The sequence below is a fragment of the Lolium rigidum genome, chromosome 5, assembly GCF_022539505.1.
Source record: "Lolium rigidum isolate FL_2022 chromosome 5, APGP_CSIRO_Lrig_0.1, whole genome shotgun sequence".
Lineage (NCBI taxonomy): Eukaryota > Viridiplantae > Streptophyta > Magnoliopsida > Poales > Poaceae > Lolium > Lolium rigidum.
The window spans coordinates 117,835,351-117,854,109 of NC_061512.1; the positions used below are offsets into that span (position 1 = coordinate 117,835,351).

General features: G+C 46.9%; 1 protein-coding gene across 1 annotated transcript; it reads right to left on the minus strand.

The window, feature by feature from the left end:
* Positions 1 to 17,166: 17,166 nt before the first annotated feature.
* LOC124656308 lies at positions 17,167 to 17,612 on the minus strand. Its single transcript, XM_047195077.1, has one exon. It carries the CDS (start codon positions 17,596 to 17,598, stop codon positions 17,167 to 17,169), a length of 432 nt encoding a protein of 143 aa, XP_047051033.1. The 5' UTR covers positions 17,599 to 17,612.
* Positions 17,613 to 18,759: the final 1,147 nt, after the last annotated feature.

Below are 18,759 nucleotides of genomic sequence, written 5' to 3' on the forward strand. Positions count from 1 at the left end.
CGAAAGGACCTGGCGGTGGGCGTCGCCGTGCAGCGTTGGTAGGGCTCGGGCGTGGGCTGTGGCGTGTCCCCGAGGCAAGGTCGGGTCGTGTGCGTGCGTTTGACGTGGTTAGGGTTACCAGAGGAGGGAGGTAGGGTGGACGACGTGGCCGGGTCGGGGCGGACGTGCCCGCCGGCCATAGGGGGTCGCCGTCGCGGGTCAAGGAGAGGGAGGGTAGGGTGGCGTGCGTGCGGCTGTCTGGGAGGAAGAGAGGCGTCTGGTGGCCGAGCCGGACAGTCAGATGCGGCCAAAGATGGAGGAGGGAAGGAGATTTCCTTGATCCTTTGCAGGTTCCCGAGGTGGTGTCCAAAGGAAAAGAAATAGAGAGAGGGGGTCGAGTGCAGGGATTTGGGAGGGTGCTGGAGGGTGCTGAGGCTCCTCCTGGTCGTGTGTGAGTGTTGGTGAAGAGAGGGGGTGAAGGAAGTGAGCAAGAGAGAAGGAAAAGTGCATGGCCGGCATGGTCATACTCAAATATTCACCAACATGTGATTTTTGAACAAGCCACAAGGAGGTGATCCCAAATGATTTCAGAGCATCAACATGATGAGCCAAGTGATGCACCACAGTGTAGAATTTTCAGAGATGAAAAATTTAGAAGGGAAGGCATAGATATGGAAGAGGGATTGTTGAAAAAAAATATGATCTTGGAAGATCATAAGGGAGCATGATCTCATGCACAAGAGTGTGAGATGGTGTGGAGGAATAGTGAAAAGAAGATCAAGAGAGAGAGAAGGATCATGGCCGGCATGGCCCTACTCATTTAATTAAAAGTTGAAAACTTTGAAGGGGTCACATGGAGATGATCTAAGTCAACCCTAGGTACACAATGTGATGAGTCAATGGTCCTCTTGCTTGGAGAGTTTTTCTGATTTGAAAATGGATAGAAGAAGAAATAGATATGGAGGAGAAAAATTGGAAAAGAACTAGATCTTAGAAGATCTTATGTGAGCATAATCACATGCTCAAGGGTTATATGGGAAATTTAATTGCTCACAATAAGAAAAGGGATTCTCAAAATTAATAGGTAGGTTAGGGTTTTAAGGATCCACACACAACACAACATTCACAAGCAATTTACACACAATCTCTACAATGCATGAGCATGATAAACTATATGCTTGCAACTTTGAGAAACAGAAAAAGTTTTTGTTGGCCCAAAATTTTGCACTTCAAGGATTAAAAACAATGCACAAAAAGTTGGGTTGTTACAGCACCTTGTCCTAATTAGCTTGGACTACCGGATCATCGCAATACACATGTTTTAACCAAGTGTCACAATGGGGTACCTCCATGCCGCCTGTACAAAGGTCTAAGGAGAAAGCTCGCATTTTGGATTTCTCGCTTTTGATTATTCTCAACTTAGACATCCATACCGGGACAACATGGACAACGAGATAATGGACTCCTATTTAATGCATAAGCATGTGGCAACAATTATTATTCTCATATGAGATTGAGGATATATGTCCAAAACTGAAACTTCCACCATGAATCATGGCTTTAGTTAGCGGCCCAATGTTCTTCTCTAACAATATGTATGCTCCAACCATTAAGGTGGTAGATCTCTCTTACTTCGGACAAGACGGACATGCATAGCAACTCACATGATATTCAACAAAGGGTAGTTGATGGCGTCCCCGAAACATGGTTATCGCACAACAAGCAACTTAATAAGAGATAAAGTGCATAAGTACATATTCAATACCACAATAGTTTTTAAGCTATTTGTCCCATGAGCTATATATTGTAAAGGTGAATGATGGAATTTTAAAGGTAGCACTCAAGCAATTTACTTTGGAATGGCGGATAAATACCATGTAGTAGGTAGGTATGGTGGACACAAATGGCATAGTGGTTGGCTCAAGGATTTTGGATGCATGAGAAGTATTCCCTCTCGATACAAGGTTTAGGCTAGCAAGGTTATTTGAAACAAACACAAGGATGAACGGTGCAGCAAAACTCACATAAAAGACATATTGTAAACATTATAAGACTCTACACCGTCTTCCTTGTTGTTCAAAACTCAATACTAGATGTTATCTAGACTCTAGAGAAACCAAATATGCAAACCAAATTAGCAAGCTCTAAGTGTTTCTTCATTAATGGGTGCAAAGTATATGATGCAAGAGCTTAAACATGAGCACAACAATTGCCAAGTATCAAATTATCCAAGACATTTTAGAGTTACTACATGTAGCATTTTCCAATTCCAACCATATAACAATTTAACGAAGAAGAAACTTCGCCATGAATACTATGAGTAAAGCCTAAGGACATACTTGTCCATATGCTACGGCGGAGCGTGTCTCTCTCCCATACGGTGAATGCTAGGATCCATTTTATTCAAACAAAACAAAAACAAAAACAAACCAACGCTCCAAGCAAAGTACATAAGATGTGACGGAATAAAAATATAGTTTCGAGGGAGGAACATGATAATGTTGTCGATGAAGAAGGGGATGCCTTGGGCATCCCCAAGCTTAAACGCTTGAGTCTTCTTAGAATATGCAGGGGTGAACCACGGGGCATCCCCAAGCTTAGAGCTTTCACTCTCCTTGATCATATTGCATCATACTCCTCTCTTGATCCTTGAAAACTTCCTCCACGCCAAACTCGAAACAACTCATTAGAGGGTTAGTGGACAATAAAAATTAACATGTTCGAGAGGTGACACAATCATTCTTAACACTTCTGGACATTGCATAAAGCTACTTGGACATTAATGGATCAAAGAAATTCATCCAACATAGCAAAAGAGGCAATGCGAAATAAAAGGCAGAATCTGTCAAAACAGAACAGTCCGTAAAGATGGATTTTATTAGGGCACCAGACTTGCTCAAATTGAAAATGCCCAAATTGAATGAAAGTTGCGTACATATCTGAGGATCACTCACGTAAATTGGCTTAATTTTCTGAGTTACCTACGGAGAATTAGACCCATATTCGTGACGACAAAGAAATGCGTTTACTGCGCAGTAATCCAAATCTAGTATTTACTTTACTATCAAAGACTTTACTTGGCACAACAAAACTTAAAACTAAGATAAGGAGAGGTTGCTACAGTATTAAACAACTTCCAAGACTCAAATATAAAACAAAAATACTGTAGTAAAAACATGGGTTGTCTCCCATAAGCGCTTTTCTTTAACGCCTTTCAGCTAGGCGCAGAAAGTGTATATCAAGTAACATCAAGAGACGAAGCATCAACATCATAATTTGTTCTAATAATAGAATCATAAGGTAACTTCATTCTCTTTCTAGGGAAGTGTTCCATACCTTTCTTGAGAGGAAATTGATATTTAATATTACCTTCCTTCATATCAATAGTAGCACCAACGGTTCGAAGAAAAGGTCTTCCCAATATAATGGGGCAAGATGCATTGCATTCAATATCCAAGACAACAAAATCAACGGGGACAAGGTTATTGTTAACCATAATATGAACATTATCAACTTTTCCCAAAGGTTTCTTTTTAGCATTATCAGCGAGATTAACATCCAGATAACAATTTTTCAATGGTGGCAAGTCAAGCATATCATAGACTTTCTTAGGCATAACAGAAATACTTGCACCAAGATCACATAAAGCATTACAATCAAAATCTTTGATCCTCATTTTAATGATGGGCTCCCAACCATCCTCTAGCTTTCTAGGAATAGAAGTTTCAAGTTTTAGTTTCTCTTCTCTAGCTTTTATGAGAGCATTTGTAATATGTTTTGTGAAAGCCAAGTTTACAGCGCTAGCATTGGGACTCTTAGCAAGTTTTTGTAAGAACTTTATAACTTCAGAGATATGGCAATCATCAAAATCTAAATCATTACAATCTAAAGCAATGGGATTATCATCCCCAAGGTTGGAAAAAATTTCAGCAGTTTTATCACAGGCAGTTTCATTAGTTTTAGCAGTTTCAGGTAATTTTGCGCGCTTTGCACTAGGAGTAGAAACATTGCCAACACCAATTATTTTATCATTAATAGTAGGAGGTGCAGCAACATGTGAGGAATCAACATTACTTGTGGTGGTAATAGTCCAAACTTTAGCTACATTTTTCTCTTTAGCTAGTTTTTCATTTTCTTCTCTATCCCACCTAGCACGTGAGTTCAGCCATTAATCTTATATTCTCATTAATTCTAACTTGGATGGCATTTGCTGTAGTAACAATTTTATTTTCAATATCCCTATTAGGCATAACTTTCGATTTCAAAAGATCAACATCAGAAGCAAGACTATCAACCTTAGAAGCAAGAATATCAATTTTATTGAGCTTTTCCTCAACAGATTTGTTAAAGGCAGTTTGTGTACTAATAAATTCTTTAATCATAGCTTCAAGTCCAGGGGGTGTGTTCCTATTATTGTTGTAAGAATTCCCATAAGAATTAGCATAACCGTTACCATTATTATAAGGATATGGCCTATAGTTATTACTAGAATTGTTCGATAAGCATTGTTGTTGAAATTATTATTTTTAATGAAGTTTACATCAACATGTTCTTCTTGGGCAACCAATGAAGCTAACGAAACATTATTAGGATCAACATTAGTCCTATCATTCACAAGCATAGACATAATAGCATCAACCTTATCATTCAAGGAAGAGGATTCTTCAACAGAATTTACCTTCTTACCTTGTGGAGCTCTTTCCGTGTGCCATTCAGAGTAATTAATCATCATATCATCAAGAAGCTTTGTAGCCGCCCCAAGAGTGATGGACATAAATGTACCTCCAGCAGCTGAATCCAATAAATTCCGCGAAGAAAAATTTAGTCCTGCATAGAAGGTTTGGATGATCATCCAAGTAGTCAGTCCATGGGTTGGGCAATTTTTAACCAAAGATTTCATTCTTTCCCAAGCTTGAGCAACATGTTCATTATCCAATTGTTTAAAATTCATTATGCTACTCCTCAAAGATATAATTTTAGCAGGGGGATAATATCTACCAATAAAAGCATCCTTGCATTTAGTCCGGGAATCAATACTATTCTTAGGCGAGAGATAGCAACCAATCTTTAGCTCTTCCTCTTAATGAGAAAGGAAACAATTTCAATTTAATAATATCACCATCTACATCTTTATACTTTTGCATTTCACACAATTCAACAAAATTATTGAGATGGGCAGCAGCATCATCGGAACTAACACCGGAAAATTGCTCTCGCATAACAAGATTAAGTAAAGCGAGGTTTAATTTCAAAGAATTCAGTTGTAGTAGCAGGTGGAGCAATAGGTGTGCATAGGAAATCATTATTATTTGTGGTTGTGAAGTCACACAACTTAGTATTTTCAGGGGTGGCCATTTTAGCAGTAGTAAATAAAGCAAACTAGATAAAATAAATGCAAGTAACTAAATTTTTTTGTGTTTTTGATATAGAGTGCAAGATAGTAAATAAAGTAAAGCTAGCAACTAATTTTTTTGTGTTTTGATATAATGCAGCAAACAAATAAGTAAATAAAATAAAGCAAGACAAAAACAAAGTAAAGAGATTGGGAAGTGGAGACTCCCCTTGCAGCGTGTCTTGATCTCCCCGGCAATGGCGCCAGAAAAAGAGCTTGATGGCGTGTAACTCACACGTTCGTTGGGAACCCCAAGAGGAAGGTATGATGCGCACGGCAGCAAGTTTTTCCTCGAGAAAGAAACCAAGGTTTATCGAACCGGGAGGAGCCAAGAAGCACGTTGAAGGTTGATGGCGGCGGGATGTAGTGCGGCGCAACACCGGAGATTCGGCGCCAACGTGGAACCTGCACAACACAACCAAAGTACTTTGCCCCAACGAAACGAGTGAGGTTGTCAATCTCACTCGAGCTTGCTGTAACAAAGGATTAACCGTATTGTGTGGAAGATGATTGTTTGCAAGAAAACGGTAAAACAAGTATCGCAGCAGATTTGTATTTCGGTATAAAAGAATGGGCCGGGGTCCACGGTTCACTAGAGGTGTCTCTCCCATAAGATAAAAGCATGTTGGGTGAACAAATTACAGTCGGGCAATTGACAAATAGAGAGGGCATAACAATGCACATACATGTCATGATAAATATAATGAGATTTAATTGGGCATTACGACAAAGTACATAGACCGCCATCCAGCTGCATCTATGCCTAAAAAGTCCACCTTCAGGTTATCATCCGAACCCCTTCCAGTATTAAGTTGCAAAACAACAGACAATTGCATTAAGTATGGTGCGTAATGTAATCAACAACTACATCCTTAGACATAGCATCAATGTTTTATCCCTAGTGGCAACGACACATCCACAACCTTAGAACTTTCATCCACTTGTCCCGGATATCAATGGAGGCATGAACCCACTATCGAGCATAAATACTCCCTCTTGGAGTTAAGAGCAAAAACTTGGCCAGAGCCTCTACTAATAACGGAGAGCATGCAAGATCATAAACAACACATAGGTAATAACTTGATAATTAACATAACATATTATTCTCTATCCATCGGATTCCGACAAACACAACATATAGTATTACAGATAGATGATCTTGATCATGTTAGGCAGCTCACAAGATCCAACAATGAAGCACAATGAGGAGAAGACAACCATCTAGCTACTTGCTATGGACCCATAGTCCAGGGGTGAACTACTCACTCATCACTCCGGAGGCGACCATGGCGGTGAAGAGTCCTCCGGGAGATGAATCCCTCTCCGGCGGGGTGCCGGAGGAGATCTCCGAGAATCCCCGAGATGGGATTGGCGGTGGCGGCGTCTCAGTAAGGTTTTCCGTATCGTGGCTCTCGGTACTGGGGGTTTCGCGACGGAGGCTTTAAGTAGGCGGAAGGGCAACGCGGGGGGCCACACGAGGGCCCCACACCACAGGTCGGCGCCTCGTGGCCCCACTTCGACTCCTCTTCGGTCTTCTGGAAGCTTCGTGGCAAAATAGGACCCTGGGCGTTGATTTCGTCCAATTCCGAGAATATTTCGTTACTAGGATTTCGAAACCAAAAACAGCGGAAAACGACAAGCGGCTCTTCGGCATCTTGTTAATAGGTTAGTTCCAGAAAATGCACGAATATGACATAAAGTGTGCATAAAACATGTAGGTATCATCAATAATATGGCATGGAACATAAGAAATTATCGATACGTCGGAGACGTATCAGTTAGCAATTCCCGCATCATCATCATTCATGGTTTTGCCCTTGGAGGCTTCACCATTAGTGACGTCTTTCTTCTTCTCTTGTGCGGGCTTGACCTTTTGCTTGTTTGCCTTCTTTGCCGTGGCATTATAACCAAGGCCCTCCTTCCCATTGTTTGATCTTTGCTTACTCAAAAGATCATCCAAAGAAAGTTTACTTTGGGGAGAGGAGGCCTTAGCAAGTTCATCCTTCAACCTAGCATTTTCCTCAACAATATTTGCATGATCACATAGAGGAGTAGAGGAACTAGGCACATCATATGTAGCAAGCCTAATTTGAAGTTGCTCATAGGACTTGGATAGGAGAGTGAATTCACTCTTCAAAGCTTTGTGAGCTTTGTCTAGTTCATCTAGATCCTTCACAAGTTTCTCATGATCAACCTCAAATTGGGCCTTTTCCTTTTTAAGCACTTTAGTCTTAGCCCTAGCAAGATCTCTAGCTTTTGTGAGCTTGTTAATTTTATCTTGAGGCTCTTCAAGAGTTTTAGATGAAACCCGGTACTCACAGGGGTAGGTGCGCACCCCTTCCGCGTTTGACACCTGTCCACTTGGTCAAAGCCCATTACCACCATCCCGCCTATTACTGTAGTGACTTAATAGAAAATCCCCCACCTAACCAGATCCGAACAACCAGACGTCGTCTCCTACCTCCGCTTCTGACCACCAGCGAGGCCCCTCCCCCGGCGTCGTCCCTGCCCACCAGCTGCTTCGTGCCCCCATCACCATGACGCTGCCGCGCCGGCCATGGCCTCTCCTACCTTGAGCTGCTCTGCAGCGCCCTCCGAAGGGACAACCATGGTGGCCGCCCCTGCCTCGAGATCCTCCGTGCCGCCCTTCGTCGAGCCGACTGTGGGCCTCCTCTAGCTATATGTGGCGCTGCTGCTCGACGAGAATCGCTCGACGGCGGCGGTAGCTACGGCTCGATGATACAGAGGCGCATGCCCCGCGAGACGTCGCCGTGGGCAAGATGATGTAGGCCGCCGCGGGCGTGGGGGAGATGGGGTTAGGTGGCGCGATTCGTCTTCCGCGTCGTGCTCCATGGCGAGCTCGATTTGGGAATCAGCGGGCGACAGATTTCGCGAGGACTTCGTTCGATTTGGGAGAGGAGGTGAGTTCGATGGAGGGGGTACCGCCTGCTCCGTCCCGCGCGAGCAGCATCAAGTAGCGCCGCTCGAGCGCCCTAGCCCAGCTTCCTCCCGCACGCCCTAGCCCTGGATTGGGCTCCGCTTCGATCTTCAGGGACGCGTCCGTATTAGATTTTAATCGGAGGCGGAAGCGATGTGTATTAGATTTTAATCGTTGGACAACAACTTCGTTCTTCAGAGACTGGAATTACAGAGAAAAAATCGCAGGTAGATGGGGTGTAGCCTGTGGCTGCCTCCGTTCTCACTTTTCCTCCTTGTACGTCTTCAACCTGGCCGCTCCGTCGGAGTAGCTGTGCATGCGCGCCCACGGCATCCGCACCTGGCTGCTCTTTCCATGCTGATCTGCCGCACCTAGCTGATGCAGCTCCACGGGAGCCGCTGCGCCCAAGCTGCCCGACTCACCAGGTCGCTACCCCCATGCGCGTCGAAGACTTGACCGCCGGAGCTGATGCGCTCAAGCCGCCCGCCCATCGGTGCCGAAGCTTCTGCTCTCAAGCCGTCCGCTTCACCTGGTCGCTCCACCCAGTCTTCCCCCAATACGCCGGCCTCCATTGCTTTGGAAGAGCGGTTAAGGGATAAGGACGTCCCGGGCAGTAGTTTGAGGGATAATCATACCCAGCCCGCAAGACACGGTCAACATGCGAGCTAACCAAAAAACGAATCTTGGTGCAGATCGGACGGCAAGGGATGCATGCGCAGCTACCCATGTGTGTAGCAAATTCACTCTCTCAAGAGTTTCTAGCCTCCCCTCAAGAGAAGCTATAGTTTCTTGACTTTCCTCAAGAGCATTTTTAAGAGCATGGATTTCAAGAGAGTCTTCTCTCTCTATTTGACCCTTTTTCTCAAGCATATCACTTTGTTGAGCTATACGAACCATGAGGTTTGAAACATGCTTTTTAGTGTTACCTTGTAGGTTGAGAATGAAATCATCAAAATCTAGCATTTCTTGTTTCACTTTTAGACTAGCATCATCAACTCCTAGATCACTAGATATGTTAGGCATAGAGGGGCTAGGAGATGATACCTCGGAGGATTTAGCCATGAGGCAACTTTCTTCCTCCACATGAATGACCTCATTGGGGGATTCACTTGGTGATGAAGAGTTAGTGGAGAGGGAGGCAAGAGCGACCAATCCATTAGAGGTTGCATCTTCTTCATCATCAACATCATCATCTCCGGAGGTATACTCTTCTTGAGTTGATAGCACAATAGGTGTGTCCAAGGAGGACCTTGCCATGAAGCAATGTGCATTCTTGATATGAGGGTTCTCATTGGGAGATTCAAAGAGAGATGAAGAGGGTATGTTGGTGGTGACGATGGCGGCCAATTCCTTTGAGCTTTCTTCATCTTCATCACCACTAGAACTTTCAACTTCATCGGATGAATATTCTTCCCTTGTTACTAGCACAACTCTTGAGGGCCTCTTGCCCTTCTTGGTCTTGTTGTTGTAGAACTTCTTGTTGGAGGCTTTTGAATATTTGCCCTTTGTGTCTTTGCTCTTGTCCTTGGGAATGAGCCTCCCATTATGAAGCTCTCTATTCTCATAGGGGCATTCGGCAATGAAATGGCGCTTGTCATCACAGTTGTAGCATGATCTTGTATTTGGACCAAAGCTAGTGAACCCACTTTTGTTGTTCCTCTTGATGTTGTCTTCCTTGGCCTTGGAGGGATCAACCCAAAAGGATTTTGCATGGAAGGCCATGTGATCATGGTAGTGGCATTGCAAATCTTCCGGATAGGACATAATCCAAGATGCCCTATAAGATTCTTGAGGAATCACTTCTTCAACGGAGTTGACCACCAAGGCAAGGTTGGAACCTTTTGCCATCCCAAGAGCTCGATTGCGAGAATCATGAGAGGTTTCCTCAAGCACTTTGAGAGCTTGCATCTCGTGCACGACTTGTTGAGAGGTGAGAGAGGAATAGCATTCCCTCCCCACAAGAGTCTTGACATCGATGGGTACAAATGGCATCATGCATTCAATGTACTTCTCCTTGATCCAAGAGTCATTGATGTGGGTGGCACCAATAAGCCGGAAGGCATCGGCAACGGTGAGGAGTCTTCCATACATGACTTCATGATCTTCATCCAGGTAGCCTCATGAACCCTTCGGCTTTATTCTTAAGAGCATTATACTTGTTCCTCCTTGTGCTCTCACTTCCAATGCAACTCGCGGCCAAACCATCCCAAGCTTCGTTGGCGGTGGTGTAGTTCCGAACACGATGCAATTCCTTTGTCCCCACACTAGTTTGAATCATGTGCTAGGCGGTGTTGTTGAGTTGACTATCAACCACTTCTCTTCTAGTCAACTTGTCGGGGTTGTATGGCTTGAAGCCTTCCAAGATGATTCTCCAAAGTTCATTGGAGGCACTGCAAACATGAGAGCGAAACTCAAATTGCCAAGTATCGAAATTCTCAATGGAAAACTTAGGTGGGTCGCCCCGAATGTTCATATGGGGAAGGGGAACCGGTATATCGGGAGATAGAAAAGGTGGAGCTACTCGATTGTAGCTATCACCTCCACTAGTAGTCCTAGGAGATGCAATGGGATTTTTAAGGTGTTTAAGTTATCACCTTCCACGGGTTTGGTAGAGGAGGGTAATTCCGAAGCCTCACCCTCTTCTAACGCACCCGTGTCCTTAACCTCTACACTAGGAGCCTTGGGAAGGGCCGGAGCCAAAAGCTCGGCAATCATCTTTTTCATGCTTTCCGTTTGGGCTTCCATGGAGGACTTCAATGAGTTGAAGTCTTCCATGGAGACCGTCTTGGTGGCCTCTTCCGTGGGATCCTCGTTCGGCATACTCTTAGGCGGTTAAGCCCGAAATAAGAGCCGAGGCACTGATACCAATTGAAAGGATCGTATGCCGCACCTAGAGGGGGGGGGTGAATAGGTGCTAACCAATTTTTAGTTCTTTTCAACTTAGGCTTGACACAAAGGTAAATTCTCTAGATATGCAACTAAGTGAATTTACCTATATGACAAGGATATCAACTAAGCAAGATATAGCTACGCAATATAGGAGATAGAATGGGATAGAGGTAACCGAGAGTGGAGCACGCGATGACACGGAGATGATTCCCGTAGTACCCTTCCTTTGCAAGAAGGTACGTCTACGTTTGGAGGAGTGTGGTTGCTACGCAAGCCAAACCAACAGCCACGAAGGCTTCACTCGGATCTCCTGTGAGCAACGCCACGAAGGCCTAGCCCACTTCCACTAAGGGATTTCCTCGAGGCGGAAACCGGGCCTTTACAAAGTTCTTGGGGCACACATCCACAACCAAATTGGAGGCTCCCAAATCTGTAACAATACAACAATCAACAACAACACATCAACAACAAATCAACTAGGGAACCAAATAGGAACACTAGCATGAGATCCCTCAAACAAATGAGGGGAAATGAAAAACGCTTCGGTGAGGATGTAGATCGGTGGCTTCTCCTTCGAATCTCCAAAGATCAAGAGATTTGGTTGGGGGAGGAAGGAGATCTTGCAAATCTTGTGTTTCTTGAGGTGGCTCTAATGGAGGTGAAGCTTGGCAGATTTCTTGTGCAATGATTGAGCAAAGGGGTAAGGAAGAAGAAGAGGGGTATAAATACCCCTCCCCAAAATCCAGCCGTTGTGCATTTCGGGGGCCGGATAATCCGCCCTAAGTAAGGGCCGGATAATCCGCCCCCCGGATAATCCGGCCTCCAGGTACAAAACCATGAAAATGTCCGGGCAAATGTCCGGCCCCTATACTGAGAGGCAATTCTTCAAGTCCTTAGCCATTTTCGAGGGGCCCGGATATTCTTGAAATATCCGGCCCGGATAATCCGGCCCTGGTACAAAACCGGGACAATATCCGGGCAAATTTCCGGCCCCTATACTGAGCTGCAATCCCCAAAGTCCTTAGCCGAAATTCAGGGGGACGGATATTTTGGAAATATCCGGCCCGGATTATCCGGCCTGGTGAGTTTTCTGCAGAAACTTTTTGACAGTACTGACCACATCCAACACACATACACATGTACCTATGTAATCCCTGTACCACTTAAACAACCATTAGTGTATCACATACATTGACATCAAACACACAAAACATAATATGAGAGATGTTCTTTCAGACGGGGCTGGGGCTACGGACGAGGATATGATGCAGAGGGCGATGCGCCGTAAGACGGCGAAGAATTTGGATGCGTCGGGTACGAAAAGTTCCTCCACGTCTTTTACTAGTTTTTCAGATTCCAAAATTTCTTCTACATTGGGTAGTGTAGGTGTTTCTTTGGGTCGCACTTCGGAGGAGATTTCGGTTTCCGCCAATATGTTGAGGCATTTGGAATATGACTGTATTACGGTAATACCGAAAGCTTCGGCGGGGGCTGACTTATCTTCTCTAGAGGAGGAGGAAAACAATATCATCTCAGATGGTCGTCTTCTTTCTACTCTAGTAGGTGGTATTTCAGAGGTGGACTTAGAACAGTCGGGGTTAGAGTCATTTTATGACCTAAAAGCCTCTAGACGGTCTTCTAAGTCCTCTGCCGAAAAGAAGAAGAAGCATAGGTCAGGTTTAGCTACAAAATCTAAGAAAGTTTCCAAATGAATGGCATGTTTAGGAATAGCAGAGGTCCTTGTGACTTGGCTAAGCATTCTCATATTGCCGATTGTTGTAAGGACTATAATTTAGATTTTATTGCTATTTCTGAGACGGGTAAGCGCGATTACTCTCAAAGTTTCTTAAATCGGCTATCCAGTGGCATATACTTTGACTGGTTTTCGCGCCCACCTAGAGGTAGGTCTGGTGGCTTGCTCATTGGAGTCCGGACAGATTCTATGGAAGTTTTGGCTCATTCCGATGGTGAGTATCACATCAAACTCACTATTCGGAATAGAGCTGATAATTTCATTTGGAGTCTAGTCTCCGTTTATGGTGTGGCTCATGATAACTTTAAGGCTGACTTTTTACGTGAGCTTATGAATCTTGCAAAGAATTATCCACACCCTATTCTCATATGGGAAGATTTCAATTTGTTGAGATTCCGCCGGGAGAAAAATAAAAGCCCTTTTCTTGAACATTGGCCTAGATCCCAATCGGGAGATCTGACTTGTATCAAGGCGCTGCTGCTTCCCGGTGTGCAGCCGCTGGACTGGGCGACCTTGCTGCTGTCGGAGGCGTGTGGCGATCTTGTTGCCGGCGGACTCGTGGGATCCCGACCATACCACCTGGTGGACCCGCAGTGCTCCGTCCGAGCTCTTGCGGTCGAGGTTCAAGAACAGGATGTGTCTGCATTCGGGAAAGAGCAATAGCACCATCGACATCCACCAGCACGAGACCAGGAAATAGAGCGGGGGCGTTACCATTAGGCTGGTGCCAATGCATCACCCCACTCTCACCCGCCACGTCAGTTTTTTTCCTCACTCTCACCCTACTCTCACCCCACGGTGCCAGTGCACGGGCTATAGTACCAGCTCTCACTTCTCTCTCCTCCACATCAGCTTTTCTCTCTCCTCGACATCAGCATTTCTTTTTCAGATTACAACATTAAAAATAATGCAAGGAAATTATTTTATTGAACTAAAATTGTTACCAATTACATCATAAAAAAAATTACATAAAAATTTGAAAAAATTACATAATCTAGGCATTAGCCCACACATGCTCAATCAAATCATGCTGGAGCTGTGTATACATCGGTGAGTCCCTCATTTCGTTGTCCATCTGAATCCTGGCATTTTTTCGAATTTTTTGAGCCAGCAACGGCTAGCTGAGGTGGACGAATCAGATCGCGCCACCTCAGCTAGCCGTTACACCCTCTCGCCCACATCTCGCCTCCCTCTCGCCCGCCTCTCGCCTCCCTCTTGCCCCCACTCTCGCCCGCATCTCGCTGCCAATGCTGCCGCCCCACTCTCGCCTCGCTCTCGCCTCCCTGTCGTCCCCAGCGCGGGCGGTAGCGGGCGATACCGCCGGGCGCCCGCGCCACCGCCCCGCGCTGCCGTCTCGCCCCGATGTCGCCTCGCTCTCGCCCCTTCTCGGGCGGTAGCGCCCCGCCTCGCGCCTGCGTTGGCACCAGCCTTAGAGCATCTCCAGTTGCGTCCCCCAAACCGTCCCCCAAACCGCGCCGGATTGAGCATTTGGGGAACGTGTTTTGTTCATGCCGCCTTTGGGGGACGTCGCTCCCCAGCCGCGTCCCCCAAACGCCGCCCCCAAACATTTAAAATACTTTTTTTGATTTTTTTATTTCAATTTCCACAAACTAATACATAATTTGGAACGTGGTTTACACGAAAACACAGTTTGGAACGTGGTTTTCCACAAACTAATACATAGTTTGAACCGTCGTGGACACAAATATAAAATTTTGCAAAGAAACTAAACCTAACTAGGCCGTGCATCGAAGGTTTCCTATGTTCGCTGCTAAGAAAGAACACTCGAGGGCACACCCAGTCACCTAAACTGGAAAATCCAGCGGGAGGATGGTGCCCTTGTTGGTTCTACCGATGAGGCGAATAGGCAGAAACCTCCGTGCACGTGTTCGCTGCGAAGAAAGAACACTCAGTCGTCCTCCTCGTCGGTGTTGTCGCCCTGGTAGTCCCGGCGGCACCGCGTCTCGTCGAAGACCTTGACGCTCATGTCCCCGTCGCCGAAGTAGGAGAACGAGGAGGATGAAGCCGGCTTGGAGGCTGTGGTGCCGCGCGAACTTCTCCCGGCCGATGTTGAGGTACATCTTGCCGCGCGCGTCGTAGATCACGTCGACGATCCACCGGTAGTAGCTGCACGCAGCCTCCCGCGGATGCATCGTGCGCGGGCGATCGTCGCCGGCGACGTAGTCGGCGAAGGAGTCCGGCAGCCTCTGGATGCCGCGCGGGTCGCCCTTGAGGACGAGGACGAACTCGAACAGCACGTCCGGCTCCACGTCCATCTCCGACGATGATGAAGGCGGCGGCGTGGAAGGCGACGGCGAGCGTTCAGCTCTGCCGCGGCCACGACCACGACCACGGCCGCGAGGTCGGCCTCCGCCTCTACCGGACATAGCGTCGAGTCTTGTTGAGATGGTGGCGGCTAGGGTTTGGGAGAGAGGCGCTAGGGTTTGTGTGTGAGAGGGACGATGAGAGGCGGCCCTTTTATAGGCCGGAGGGAGGCGGGGGAGCGGTGGCGCGCATTAACGCCGGCACGCAGAGCTAGGCGCGACGGGACGGGACGGGACGCGTCGCTGCGTCGCTGCGGGAACTGCACCGTCGCTGCGTCGCTGCGGGAACTGCACCGCCAATAACTTCCGTCGCGAGGTAGGCGACGGTTAGGTTAAAAATTTATTGTGCCGCTGACGAGTCGGCCCCGCCACTCCCCGTCTCGCTTTTCGTTGTGTCCGGCGTCCCCGGTGCGTCCCCTGTGGGACGGGGACGGGCTCGGGGCGCCGGACACCGTATGGAGGCGCGCCGGATAAAAATGTGTTTTGGGGGATGTGGCTGGATCGGTTTTTTTGTCCAACCTCAAATCCCTTTGGAAGACGCTTTGGGGGACGCGGCTGAAGATGCTCTTAGGGTACGCGTCGAACGGCCATGGCTGTGGCGTAGTTCAGAATGTAATCCAGGTTTAGGAATCAGGATGCCTCGAGGTAGCATAGGATGTGCCAGCACAATAGCGCATCCGCGGCTCCGGCAGCAACCGAGCTGCTCCAACGCCGCAGTGCTTCCAGTAGCAACGAGATGCTCCTCTGCGTGCGGTGAGATCCAGGATCTATGCGTCATGTACATGTGTGCTGGAAAATATTGGTAGAGATCAGTGAATCCCAAATTCTTCTATGATTCGATCTGACAAATTTGTCTAGGAGTAACCCAGATGCTTTGCTGATTGAATATTATTACAAATCTGACAAATTACTACCATAATTGCATATTGAAAACTGTATAAGCAAATCCACTAGAAAAGTGCATATGTTAGAATTATAAGAGCATCTTTAGTCGCGTTCCCCAAACCGTTTACCAAAATGATTTGGGTCCGCCGGACAAAAAAACGTTCCCAGTCGCGTCTTAAAGGCTATTTTTGTCCGACGTGGCCCAATACGATGATGAGCAGGAAGCACCACCGTGATGACGATGACAAGGCGGGACCATCATCAAAGAAGAAGTAGTTCAAAATAATTTATATGTAATTTAATTGTATTTTTTTGAATTTTTATATGTAATTTATTTATGTTGCACCGATTTGAATATTAGTAAAGAGTTTTTTTTATCTATTAAAATTATTTTTATTGTGGAACACGGCTGGAGAGCGACGTCCCCAACGCTCAATCCAGCGGCGTCTAGGGACGCAACTGGAGATGCTCTAAGTAGAGCGACGTCCTCCAAACGCTCAATCCGGCGGTATCGCAACTAGAGATGCTCCAAGGTAGACATATAAGGTACGGATCGACTAGAAATCATCGTATTTGGGTTGTTTAAATACACAAAATATACTCATTGTGACGTCATTTTTATAGTTACAGAAAAATCATTAAATACATATTGATGAATTTAGCAGGTGACAACTAAGGGGTCAATTAGATAATAGTGCACACTATTGTTTAAGGAGTTTTCAAAGTTGACATATGGAGAATTGAATTTGACGCTTTCACGATGTTGATCAATTTTGGCGCCAAACTTGAGTCGCGACAGTTTTGATCCAAAATTTATTACTGTAATTTTTTCGTTGCAACGTACGGATATGTTTCCTAGTTAAGCCAAAATAAACCGAACATTTCCGAACTCAGAGGCAAGACAGAAGTAAATTAGAGCTTGTTCCACGCTTGATTATTGATAGCTACTCACATGTCCGCACAAACACACACAAGGAACGCTCACACGGCGCTGAGCCAACTCCACCTACTGCAGGTCCTGCAGGAGCGGCGGCGCGACGTCGACCCTGGCGACACCATCCCTGGCCTCGGCCACCTTGGCCACCTCCACCTCCCCGACCAGCGCCTCCTTGGCCACATCCTCCATCTCCCCCTCCCCCTCCTCCTCGTAGTTGGGGTCGTTGCGGTCGATGGCCGCCGGCAGAGGGTCGAGCTCGCTGTCGACGATCCCGTCGGGGCCCTCCCAGGTGAACTTCCCGCCGCGGCCCGACTTGGGCGGCGGCGCGCCGATGCCGCGGGGCCCGTTGGCCGGGTGGCGCTCGAAGCGGTGCAGGCCCTTCTCCTCGAACTTGCGCTCGAAGTGCCTCGCCGTGTCCGGGTGCCGCGTCTCCGGGATCGGCACCTTCTCCTTCACCATGTGGCCCTCCTCGTCCCGGTGCACCACGCGCATGTGCGCCATCTTTTGGATTGGATCGACTGATCCGTAGTTCTGGTCCTTCTGGATAGGACTGTATGGGCGCGATGGGATAGATAAGCAGAGACGCGACGGCGGCGAGGCTTATGTAGGACGCGGGGTTTCGGTGGGCGGTGGAATGGTGGAGAACTCAAGATGGCTCTAGAAAAGTGGGGAAGATGGCGGAAGCGGGAGGCGACGTCTAGAGGACGGGCTGGACTGGTACCGCCACGTCAAGCTCCAGAAATATGGTCGTGTCAAGACACGTGTCTGGTGTCGATTTGGCACATCGAAGCGTACGGGGTAGGTTGAGTCGGCGCTCTCGCGAGAAATCTTCTCGTACCGCAATTGCAGAGTTTAGTCCTCTCTCGATCTCACTAGTAACACCGTCGTAGAAACCTTGCAGCAGCAGAAATCTACTTACTCCCTATGTTCAATATTTCTCTTTTTTTGATAGGATAGCCCATTTTAAATTAATGAAGCCTTCCATTATCAGTTATAAATAGTGCGGAAAAACAGCTTACAAAACTACAAGCACAGAAAATAAAAGCCATGAAGTGCAACTAGTCCCGGTGGGGAACCGACCGGTGCCATGGTCAGATGCCGTCTAATGGGAGGAGGCTGGTACCTTAAAGCTCATCGCGTGCCAGTCCCTCCTATGCCGCTTAATAAGGGCGAGAGCGATGATGCGTCTCCAACGTATCGATAATTTCTTGTGTTTCATGCCACATTATTGATGTTATCTACATGTTTTATGCACACTTTATATCATATTCGTGCATTTTCTGGAACTAACCTATTAACAAGATGCCGAAGTGCCGATTCTTTGTTTCTGCTGTTTTTGGTTTCAGAAATCCTAGTAAAGAAATATTCTCGGAATTGGACGAAATAAAAGCCCGGAGGCCTATTTTCTCACGAAGCTTCCGGAAGACCGAAGACGAGACGAAGAGGGGCCACGGGGTGGCCAAACCCTAGGGCGGCGCGGCCCCCCTTGGCCGCGCGGCCCGTGGTGTGGGCCCCCGTGCCGCCTCTCGACTTGCCCTTCCGCCTACAAATAGCCTCCGTGACGAAACCCCCGATACCGAGAGCCACGATACGGAAAACATTGCGAGACGCCGTCGCCGCCGATCCCATCTCGGGGGATCCAGGAGATCGCCTCCGGCACCT

What these genes read in the sequence shown, in the direction of transcription:
- LOC124656308 (XM_047195077.1), bottom strand. Translation starts at nt 17,598, where the DNA reads ATGGCGCACATGCGCGTGGTGCACCGGGACGAGGAGGGCCACATGGTG.